Source organism: Engraulis encrasicolus, chromosome 17, assembly GCF_034702125.1.
Source record: "Engraulis encrasicolus isolate BLACKSEA-1 chromosome 17, IST_EnEncr_1.0, whole genome shotgun sequence".
NCBI classification, from domain to species: domain Eukaryota; kingdom Metazoa; phylum Chordata; class Actinopteri; order Clupeiformes; family Engraulidae; genus Engraulis; species Engraulis encrasicolus.
In genome coordinates, this window is record NC_085873.1 from 3545661 (window position 1) to 3558160 (window position 12500).

At 43.7% G+C, this 12500-nt stretch overlaps 1 protein-coding gene across 1 annotated transcript in view; it reads left to right on the top strand.

Annotated features, from left to right (window-relative positions):
* The window catches only part of wdr90 (WD repeat domain 90), a 77474-nt gene that overhangs the window by 37833 nt on the left and 27141 nt on the right, over positions 1–12500 (top strand). The window contains exons 15-22 of the mRNA XM_063221440.1: positions 2460–2517; positions 2768–2886; positions 3292–3453; positions 5318–5448; positions 5861–5977; positions 10958–11193; positions 11692–11828; positions 12452–12500. The exon at positions 12452–12500 is cut by the window's right edge and continues 82 nt beyond it. Coding sequence (XP_063077510.1) covers positions 2460–2517; positions 2768–2886; positions 3292–3453; positions 5318–5448; positions 5861–5977; positions 10958–11193; positions 11692–11828; positions 12452–12500 — 1009 coding nt within the window. The remainder of the gene's footprint in view (positions 1–2459; positions 2518–2767; positions 2887–3291; positions 3454–5317; positions 5449–5860; positions 5978–10957; positions 11194–11691; positions 11829–12451) is intronic.

Consider the following 12500-nt stretch of genomic DNA (forward strand, 5'->3'; position numbering starts at 1 on the left):
CCAGAAGCACATCCTGATGATCCATGACAAGTCTATCTGGTCTGAAGGGAAAAGTGAAGGATGGAGATGGCCCATGAGGATGCAGGAAGTTCAGTTTCACCTCTCCAGTGCTCGGCATACATTCCTCAGCACATGCTAGCCACCAGTTGCCATCATATACAGCTACAACATACCCTTTGATGCTTGAAAATGTAACACATTCCTTTACTGAGCTCACTCTTTCAACTCTGCCTTCTCTGAATGCTGAAAATGGCCTAACTTCCACTGTGTCCATTGACAATGGGCAGAAGCTGTGTAGTTTTTGAGTACCTGGAATAGTTCTTGCAGATTCAAACCTTTTCAACAGGTTCTCAGCTTCATGATGGTACATCTCTGTTGTGGCAAACTGGCAATGGATGTTCTTGACATTATCCTTGACAAATTCAAACAGTTGGTGTTACAATTTAATTGTCAATAGGACGTTGCAGACTTGCTCGTGCAGCAAGCCATTTAACTGTCCCTCCAACGCCATCACATGGACCTTTGCCATGTGATGTGGCAAAAAAGTGCCACTCTGCAGGTATGTGAAAATCTGCCTCGTGGTGGCACAAATTTGTTGTGTTTTTAAGGTTCTTATATTGTGCAGCACAGCCATCAGAAAAAATATAGGATCTTCTTTGGACGTTCTGTCATTGATGAAGTGTCTCTGAGGAACTGAATTAGGAGCTTCTGAAACAGATGTACAGCAATTGTATCATGAATGTTGCAGTCTGAAACAACAACAAAACAGATTTTTTCCCCCCAGTTTCAACTGATCTTGGTAGTAGCATACAAATGGATGGATTGTGGCCTGCACTGTTTGTTCCAGTGAAATGATTGAATAGCATCTTGAATTATAAAACTATAGTTTTAAAAACGTTCCTGGTTCAAGGGAGTCAGTCAAGGATAATGTCAAGAACATCCATTGCCAGTTTGCCACAACAGAGATGTACCACCATGAAGCTGAGAACCTGTTGAAAAGGTTTGAATCTGCAAGAACTATTCCAGGTACTCAAAAACTACACAGCTTCTGCCCATTGTCAATGGACACAGTGGAAGTTGGGCCATTTTCAGCATTCAGAGAAGGCAGAGTTGAAAGAGTGAGCTCAGTAAAGGAATGTGTTACATTTTCAAGCATCAAAGGGTATGTTGTAGCTGTATATGATGGCAACTGGTGGCTAGCATGTGCTGAGGAATGTATGCCGAGCACTGGAGAGGTGAAACTGAACTTCCTGCATCCTCATGGGCCATCTCCATCCTTCACTTTTCCCTTCAGACCAGATAGACTTGTCATGGATCATCAGGATGTGCTTCTGGTAGTGGAACCTGTAACTGCAACGGGACGTACTTATACATTATCTACAAAAGACACAGCTGCTGCTTCAAATGCACTGGTAGAGTACAAAATGAGAGTGTAGCCATTGATTATCTCTTTAAAGTACGGTAAAGGGAAGATGGCACAGGTACACAGAGAAGGAATGTTCAAACATTCACATATCATCATTTGGTGTGTATAAATGGACATCTGCCTTAGTTTCTGAAACCTGGGACCATGGACACTGACCATTTTTGTTTTGTTTTTGTTTTGTCATGTGATGCTACTATGGTATTACCATATTATTAGTAAGTGGTCTGTATGACGCCATATATGTGAGTCAAATTGTCTCTGAAATGAATAACAACCCGAACACCAGCATTTTAGGTGCTGCTCATGACATTGCCGGCTACGTTTGGACAAGGAACTGGCCATTTTAAAATATGAGTTTTTTAGATGTTCAATTTTTAATTTTTCAATTTATCATAATTCATATTCTGAGAGTAGTTGTATTCCAAGGTGATTGTGTAATATGTAGAGCCAGAAAAGAGCTTTCAAACAACACCACAGGCATCTTTTTGTGACTAACACTGACTGATATATTCAAGGCTGAATGTATAGTGTCCTACCCTCACATGTGAACCTTTCCTAGTCTGTTTCTCCCTTAATATTAGTGTCAGATTCAAACCAATGCAGTTCTGGGGTGCTACCTTGCTACTGAAAAGGCACACCAAGTATGATTGAAATCTGTGTCGGTCGGGTCCCAAAGTGTCTGATTTCACGTGAAATGACCCCCAGGCGCTCAGACCACTGCAACTGCGACTATGTTACTTTAACAACGGTAGCGATAGGTCCCCGATCTACGTGCGCGCACTCACTGAGTCGTTTTACAAAAGCAAAGGTGATGAGCTGCTGCTATCAAAATAAATAAACTATTGTATGTAGCTCTACTCTACACCGTGCATTTTGCACTAAAATGTATGAGGCCTGGTAAACAACATGTATGAGGCATGGTAAACAACAGAAACATCTCAACAGTTGAAAGAGTTCACATACTTTGAAGCAGCAATGTATATGAATGATTAAATTGTCAACTTCCTTTGCGTTTCTTGCATCTTCTGTCCAGCTTTTCCTACAGTGGAAGGGTCCTGTGTGGTGTTGGGAGGGATGCACATAGTAAAACAGTAAGTGTATGATGTGTCTGTTTTTTGCACAAGATTGCCAGTAAGATTGCCAGTAAGAATAATAGTCATAGATTGGACAGTAGAGTAACATGTATTAATCCCAGCTTAAATTTGGCTGTGTGTGTGTGTGTGTGTGTGTGTGTGTGTGTGTGTGTGTGTGTGTGTGTGTGCGTGTGTGTGCGTCTGTGTGCGTCTGTGTGCGTCTGTGTGTGTGTGTGTGTGTGTGTGTGTGTGTGTGTGTGTGTGTCAGATGCTAGTGGTGTGGAGCAGTGAGAGTGTGCTGAAGAAAGGAGTGGTGAGTGTGCTGGCCAAAGCACACACAGACGTGGACATCAGAGCACTGAAGGTCTCCTGCTGCGACGATATGAGGTACACACACACACACACACACACACACACACACACACACACACACACACACACACACACACACACACACACACACCTATTGTCTCAACAAAATATTTGTACTTATCGTGTGTATGTGTATATATTTAGTTTGAGATCATGGGACACCCCGTGGACCTAGTGGTTAGGGGATTGTAGGTTCGAATCCTACCTGACCTCTCCCTACACCTCCATCCATATAATAGCTCGAGCTATTATATCCTCGAGCAAGGCACGTTCCACACTGCTCCAGGGACTTTAACCAGTACCATGAAAATAATAATAACTTTATTCGCTTTAGATAAAAAGCGTGAGCTAAGTGTAATCTAATATAATTGAATGTAATTGTGTGTGTGTGTGCATGCGTGTGCGTGTGTGTGTTTGCAGGATGGTGTCGTGTGGGTTTGGTAACGTGCGTCTGTGGAGGCTGAGGAGCGGCTCTCTGCGCTCGTGTCCCCTCAACCTGGATCAGCTCCACAGCCTGGAGTTCACCGACCTCGCTCTCTTACACACACACGCGCTGGGCGACACCGCTCAGGAACACACACTGTGAGTGTTTTACACACACACACACACACACACACACACACACACACACACACACACACACACACACACACACACACACAGTAAGCTGTGTGTACACCAGAAACCACCTAACCAAGAAGCCGAGGTCACTGAAGAAGTTTCGCCATGAGTACGTTTTATTCGCTCTGGATGGGACATTGACATTTGATTTAGCTCATCACATAACGGCTCTGGCTTGACAGCCTGGGACATTCAAAGATATGAACATTCCAATTGCTTTTCGTCGAACCACGTCATAGCTCATCGCCATAATATTAGCTTGACTTTAATCGCTGAAGTTCGCTCTGTTTGCTCTGATCGCTCAGGATGCTTCGCTCCTGGCAAATTCGCTTTGGTCGCTTTATTTGCCTACCCTCCACAGAGAAATAATTCCGTCACTCAGGTCGCGTAGGTTGCTCTTGGTGTACACATAGCTTAAGGCATCATAACATCACACACACACACACGCACACACACACACACACACACACACACACACACACACACACACACACACACACACACACACACACACACACACACACACACACACACACACACACACACACACACACACACACACACACACAATACAATATACATTATACAATACAATATCTTTTATTTGTCGTTGTGACAAGCACAACGAAATTGTGCATTCCTTGTTGAAGCAAAAATAAATAAAAAATAAGAATAAAAATAAAATTAAAAAATGGAATAAAAAGAATGGTATGTATATAAAAACTATGCTTTTGATGCAAAATTCAGTTCTGTGATGGCCGCTGCATAGAAACTGTTTTTCAGTCTGTTTGTCCTTGTCTTAATGGACCTGAATCTCCTGCCTGATGGCAGCAATTCAAAAAGACTGTGACCTGGGTGGGATGTGTCTCTCAGAATGCACTTGGCCTTTTTTAGGCAGCGGGTGCTGTGTAGGCCCTCCAAAGATGGAAGAGGGCAGCCAATAATGTTCTCTGCAGCCTTTATGACCCCCTGGAGCTCTTTCCTCTGTGCCACAGTGCAGCCTGGGAACCACACACAAAGACAATATGTCAATATGCTCTCCACTGAGCAGCGGTAGAAGGACACAAGCAGCTTCTGACAGATGTTGTTTTTCCTAAGTATTCTTAGGAAATAAAGTCTTTGCTGTGCCTTCTTCACAAGCCCAGTGGTGTTGACACCCCAGGTCAGGTCCTCGCTGATGTGAACTCCCAGGAAACGGAAGTCTGACACCCTCTCTACACACACCCCCTCAATCATAAGTGGCTGGATGGCAGTCCTCTTCCTCCTGAAATCCACCACCAGCTCCTTGGTCTTGGCTGTGTTCAGGAGCAAGTTGTTCTCTTTGCACCACCCCACCAAGCGCTCTACTTCATCTCTGTAGGCAGACTCATCCCCATTTGAAATAAGTCCAACTACTGTGGTGTCATCAGCAAATTTCACTATGGTGTTATTAGTGTAGACTGGGGAGCAGTCGTGGGTGTACAGTGTGTACAGCAGAGGACTTAACACACACACACACACACCACCTGAAGTTCACAGACCTCGCACTCCTACAAGCACACACACACACAGAGACGCATCTCAGGAAAATACACCTTGAGTGATTTTTACAAACAAACAAACAAACTAACACACACACACACACACACACACACATACACACACACACACACACACACACACACACACACACACACACACACACACACACACACACACACACACACACACACACACACACACACACACACACACACACACACACACATGTGTGTTTCAACTGATTGGTGTGAGTGTGAGTGGCTCTGATTGGTGTGTTTTGACCATTCTGCGTGCCGATTGGTAGGTTTGTGAGCAGTAAGAGTGGTCACATCCTAGAGGTGGACTATGCTGCAGTGGCCATTAAGAACGTGAGGAGACTCCTGCCATCCCAACCCAGTCACGGCCAGCGCAGGGAGAAACAGACCTTCAACTCAGGTTAGACACACGCACACGCACACGCACACGCACACGCACACGCACACACACGCGGTTTGAGTATAGGAACACAGCACCCACTTCCAAACACACACACACAGTGCACACTAAATATTATCAAACTGTGCCCAGACCAAAACAAACCTTAACCCTAATGTGTCAGTAAATAAATATTTTTGTACTTTTAGTTTGACCAAAAACGCTGTTGAATTTCTGGGAACTTTTGAACCTGTGTTTGCATGTATGTGGGTGTCTCTAAAGTTCCGGGTATTGCTGTGAGCAATATCAGCCTACTGTGCCACAGGATCTGAGGAGACATCCAACAGCATACTCATACTGTGTGTGTGTGTGCGTTTGCGTGTGCGCGTGCGCGTGTGCGTGTGTGTGTGTGTGTCTCTCTCTCTCTCTAAAGGTCCGGGTATTGCGGTGAGCAGTATCAGTGTGTGTGAGGCCTACTGCGCCACAGGATCTGAAGACGGCTTCCTCAGGCTCTGGCCTCTCGACTTCAGCTCTGTATTCCTGGAAGCTGGTGAGCTATCTGTCTTACACACACGCACGCACACACACACACACACACACACACACACGCACACACAAAGAAACAGTGATGTTCACATACACACATGTACTACATACACACATGCAGAGAGATATACACACACACACTGAAAACACAGACACTTGCACGTACACACGCACACACACACATCTTTCATTACCTCTTTCAAGTTATGTCCTGTTGAATATAGAGGAAAGATACTTTAGGGAAAATATGTTTTTGCCATCTGGCAGTCTTTTGTATCTACTGCGTGTGCATATGTATGCGTGTGTGTGCATATGGGCTTGTCTTTCATCAATTCATCCTTATCCCTGATAAAGACAAGGGGTCTCACAGTCACATGACCTTTCCATCTGAAAATTTGATGCAAGAGAGAAAGAAAAAACAAGCAAGTTGTCACAGATAATTTGTCGTAGTATCTTTCTTTTCAGGGATAAAATAAAATGGCTTTCTTTTCAGGGATAAAATGAAATAAAACGTCATTGAGTGAATGAAAGGAAAATTGATAAAACACAAAGAAGCTGTAGAAAAAGAAGGTGGTGCATTTAATTTAATTAAATAATCAATTCAATTCACATGAAAGGAGATGTATGAATGCATTCTGAATACATACATTCTAACTGTAGCAGAAGAATAAGGAGGAGATGATGAACCTGCAAGGAGGGTTGCTCTTCATTAACTGTTGAGTTGAGACATATGGACATTGGCTTGAAGACAGTGATGAGCAACCTGGATTCAGAAGCTACAATCCAGTGCCACATATTCCAAATGACCTCGTCTTACCTGTTCAATTAGGAAATCACCTGGTTGAATTGGACAGGTAAAACCAGGTAATTGTGTTTTTCTGTTCAATGCATTCATTGTTGCTGTAAGATGCAACGCAAACATTTGGATTTTATATTTTCAAGTCGTGGAGTGAAGGATCCGAAATGCAACGTGGTAGAATGACTTAGTAGCCTAGTAGGCCAAATAGGGATCTGTCTGAAGAGCTCAAAATTCACAATTTTAAGAGCGTTTTTATTTTTAAAATCTCATCTGGGGGAGACCCCAATAGTTTGGCTTGGTTACAGAATTTGTGCTTACCAACATCACACCCCCCAAAACCGGCACTGGTGTGTGTGCGTGTGCGTGTGCGTGCGTGCGTGCCTGTGCGTGCGTTTATGTGTGTGTGTGTGTCTGTCTGTCCGTCCACTGCATGTGTGCGTAAATATTGACTGATCTTGTACCGCTTGTATGCTTGCGTGTGTGTGTGTGTGTCTAAATAAATATGCAGCTTCAAATAAAACAATTCAAATGTGCGTTTGCGTTTGTGCGCGTGCATCTATTGGACAAAAAAGCCATGCCGTGGGACCAAGGCATTATAGTAGGGGCTGTAAGCCGAGAAATCGTTACGCGCTGGATAGAAGCATATAATTCGGTACACGTGTTCCTTGACTGATTTGAAGACATCCTAGAAGGGGTGCCCCTTGAAAAAAAAATGTCTACCATGTCATATACAATATGTCATGTTGGTAACGCATTACATTGTTATTACATGACATTATACTTAGCTGACAATGTTAATATAGTCCTCAGAAGAGATGAAGCAAGGGTAGCCTGCTAGACCAGATTGATAAAACTACAAAATGTACATAGTGTGAAAGTATGGGTGAGTCTGTGCTTACGTGCTTGACAGCATGTAACATTGTGAACGATTTGAGAAGATTCTTGGTCTGAATTAAAATGAGCATTGCCAACACTAAAACTATGGTGAGAATAGACTGCTGCTAATGCTCGATTTGAATGGGATAGTGTCAGTGCAAGATGCCCTAGGCCCCATCCTCTAATTTCCATAACAGATATACGTATTTTATTTGTATGAGAGAGGGTAAAGGACAGGACCTTTCCATATGTATGAAGAACCCCATAAGATCACCTAATTCTATATTTTTACAAGTGCATATTGTGAGAGCATTTCAGTCATCTTTAGAATGGCATTACAGATTACTCAATATAGGCCTACATGTAGGCCACAGTATGGCTTCAGTTCAAATTAAATGGGAATGATTTCTTAGTGTATGTTGAGTAAGAAGACAGAGATAAAAAAAAATGTTTATTTGCAGACAAGTTCTCACCTAGTACTTGTGTCAAAAGTTGTATTAGTTAGCTCAGTAATCATTGAGTACTTAAACTGCTATCAAAACTGACAGCTGATGGACAACATGTACTGTAGGTCTTTTGCCACCCTTACCCATAGGAGAAATATCTATATAGAACAACACTTCTCATATGGTATATACTATGAAAGTAAATCATTACCTGGACTCATTTTCTTGATATGCAAGGCACATAAAAGTGAAAAGTGAAAGCCCATTGGGAAACTCCAACTCCCATTGTCATTGTGGCACAGCACTCCACAGCACACAAGTGAACACTGCACACTGCACACAACGAAATTGCATTCATGCCTCACCCGTGCAAGGGGGCAGCCCTCCGTGGCGCCCCATGGGGAGCAGTGCGGTGGGACGGTACCATGCTCAGGGTACCTCAGTCATGGAGGAGGATGGGGGAGAGCACTGGTTGATTACTCCCCCCACCAACCTGGCAGGTCGGGAGTCGAACCGGCAACCTCTGGGATGCAAGTCTGACGCCCTAACCGCTCACCCATGACTGCCCCCTTTAAATAGTCTGGGCGGAAGAATAGTCGATCATACCCTGCCCCCCCAAACAAAATGCCACACGACTTTTTTTAACCTTCAAGATTTTGAGTGGTAACAGTAACATAACTCATTCCCACTACACCGTTTTGCATAATATTGTACATGTCCTCAGAATGCTCTACATCAGTGGTTCTCAAACCTTTTGTGTGAAGTACCCCCTGAGAAAATATTGAGCTCTCCGAGTACCACCTTGACAACCAACATTAGAATATCGCAGTAAAGGCCTTCCATATTCACTTTTGCCAGTCAGTACAGGAGAGGTTCATAATGGTATTCCAAGTACCACCAGAGATGTCTCAAGTACCCCCAGTGGTACGCCTACCACAGTTTGAGCACCACCGCTCTACATGTTTCAGTTCCATAGTTGTACTGTACAGTACAGTGCAGTGCAGTGGAGTGCAGTACAGTACAGTAGCATACAGAATGGTGCAGTATAATAAAGTACAGTAGAGTATAGTACAGTACAGTACAGTAGCATACAGTACGGTGCAGTACAGTACAGTAGCATACAGTACGGTGCAGTACAGTAAAGTAAAGTACAGTACAGTACAGTAGAATAAAGTACGGTGGAGTCTAGTTAAGTACAGTACAGTAGCATACAGTACGGTGCAGTCTAGTACAGTACAGTACAGTACAGTACAGTACAGTACAGTACAGTAGCATACTGCACGGTGCAGTAGAGTACAGTACGGTATATCACATTACAGTACAGTACAGTACAGTACAGTACAGTATAGTAGAGTACAGTACAGTGCAATACAGTAGAGTACAGTATAGTCTTATAGACGTTAGCCCTCCAAAGCCAATAGGATTTCCACATGCTGTTGTTTTAAGTTTTTGAAAGACTATTTTAGTAGCCTATGTGAGAGAGGGAAGGCAGGCAGACATGTTTTAAACAAAGGACCACACCCACAAATAAAAAATAACTAGCAAACAATAAATTAAGTGGTTAGGTAGCCAACATGTCATCTAGATTAAAGCCAAAAGTAGATGGAAAAACAGACATGTTACCATTTTGCTCTTTTAAAACAAAGTATCTGTCAATATACTGTATGTATGGTGTATTGCATATTGATTATTCATAATTTCCTAAGCATAAATGCCCTTATCACTCCATTGTCCACTTAGGGCTGCGATATACATATCTGAACATTAATCAGCATACATTTGTCATTTGACAGCTGTCACTGACACTTGATATGTACATGTATTATTGACTTGATTGATATGAATATATTTCAGTTGGACTCCTAGGGTTAAATCATTGAGGCGGTCCTAAGGAAGTAGTAGTAGTTTGTGTGTGTGCGCGCATGTGTAAGTGGGATTAAAATTATTGTTTGCCATCTTTATCTGAAGAGCAGACTGAGTGTCTGAACCTGCTAATGCTAGCATGCTAACATTGGGACAGTTATGTGTGGCCCAATTCAAGGGTTTATCTCTTCTCCCCTAAATGTTCTAACCACAATTTTCTTTTTGGATGTTATAGATATGACCCACTGCAAATTTTTAAAACTCTTAATGAATGTTGGTTCAATAGCTAAATGCCCAGAAATGAGCTCTCAATTGTAGAGTGATCTCATTCTGACCATGGTTTTTATGATTTTCCTGTTTTTGAATCTAAATAAGACATATATAACATTGTTTTTATGGTAAGTTTTGCACATATTTTCAAAGTTCAGTTTGTATACATCACACACAAATAGGTGGATTGGCCCATAACACCATTATGTCCAGGCAGTACAGCATTTTACTACTATTGGCTGTTTTTGGGCAGCCATCTTGGATTTACCCCATAAAAATGACCTTAATAACATTGAAATTTGGGGCACCCCTTCTGAAATGATGGAGAACACCCTAAGGAAGGTCTACACCGATTTTGGTGCTTCTATCCAGCGCGTAACGATTAGGCCCTTTTTGGACGCTAAGAGACCCAGCTATTAGTGAGTATGTGGGCAATAAGGAGTAGGTACGGTAATAGACCTGTGCATCACACGATTGCCAATTGCAACCAGGGCTTTGTTCAAGAGCACTCCAGGAGAAAAAACGGAATCAATGGGAGACATGTTATTTGCCTTCAAAGGAGAAAGAGAAAAGGCAGAAAGAGAAGTGATTGAAGTAGATTTGGAGCTTTTACTGCCAATTGTTTTGTAGATGACACAATGCACGATCTCCTAAACATTGACTGATCTTGTACTGTTTGTTATGTGTGTGTGCGTGTGTGTCTGTGTGTCTGTGTGTCTGTCCTCCACAGAGCACGAGGGCCCGGTGTGTCACGTGTGTGTGTCAGGGGACAGCCTGAGGGTGCTGGCGTCGACGCGCTGCGGTAGCCTTGGGTACCTGGAGGTGGGCAGCCGGGCCTACACAACGCTCATGCGCTCGCACACGCACACCGTGCTGGGGTTCAGCATCGACGGCATACGCAGGAGAATCACCACCGCCTCGAGCGACGGCACCGTACGCATCTGGGACATGGACTCCATGCAACAGGTGAGAACGCACGTGTACACACACACACACACACACACACACATAGACACACTATGCTCTCTCTCTTTCTCTCTCTTTCTCTCTCTCTCTCTCTCTCTCTCTCTCTCTCTCTCTCTCTCTCTTTTTCTCTCTCTCTCTGCAAGTATATGACAGTTTCAGAACAAACTTCCTCGTCATTCTATCACAGCCTTCCTGCCTTGGGCCACACACACACACACACACACACACACACACCCTCTCGCTGCTCTAATCCATAGAAGCCATTCCACCCCAGCCTACACACACACACACACACACACACACACACACACACACACACACACACACACACACACACACACACACACACACACACACACACCGTCTTGTGTTTTCAGCTGTATGACTTTGTTTAGGAGGATACCCCCTCATCTGCAGTGTTTCAGTCTAGCTTTTATCTCTCTCTTTCTCTTTCTCTTTCCCTTTCTCTGCCATCTCCCCCCCCCCCCCTCTCTCCAGCTGTATGACTTCATTTCAGAAGATACCCCCTCCTCCGTGGCATTCCACCCCAGCCTGCCGGTCTTCTGCTGCGGCTCCAGCTCTGGATGCCTCCGCGTCTTTGACATCACCACCGCCAGCATGCTCGCCCAGCACAGGTGTGTGTGCACACGTGCATGCCTGCGTGCGTGTGTGCGTGCATATGTGTGCGTGTGTGTCTGTGTCTGTGTCTGTGTCTGTGAGGGTGTTAATTTGTAGCGTGCATGTCTATCTAGAGAAAACACTTAATGTCTCGTTAGCTAATTGCTGCATGATTTGAAGTGGGTGTAAATTACTTTGACAATGTGATCACTTTTTGCACAAAATAATTGTTCTGTGTGCGTCTGTACATAATTCTGAGTTTCTTTAGTGTGTGTGTGTGTGTGTGTGTGTGTGTGTGTGTGTGTGTGTGTGTGTGTGTGTGTGTGTGTGTGTGTGTGTGTGTGTGTGTGTGTGTGTGTGTCTTTGTCTTTATAAATATTTTTTCATTTATTACCTCCGCCAAGGAGCTTGTGTTCTGTCTGCTGGATTGCGCAAAATGTTATGAACGGATTTGGATGAAACTTCGTGGAGTTGTTGGAAATCACCAAAGGAACAAGTGATAACATTTTGGTTGTGATTTTGGTGGTTCTATCAAACAGCTTCCTTGGCAGAGGTCTGCACTCTCTGAGTGCATTTGTAGTACTTTATACATACTTATTGTTTGTGTGCGTGTGCGTGTGCGTGTGCGTGTGTCTGACAGGAAACACAGCGAGTCGGTAGTGGGCTGTGTGTTCTCTCCTGACGGGGAG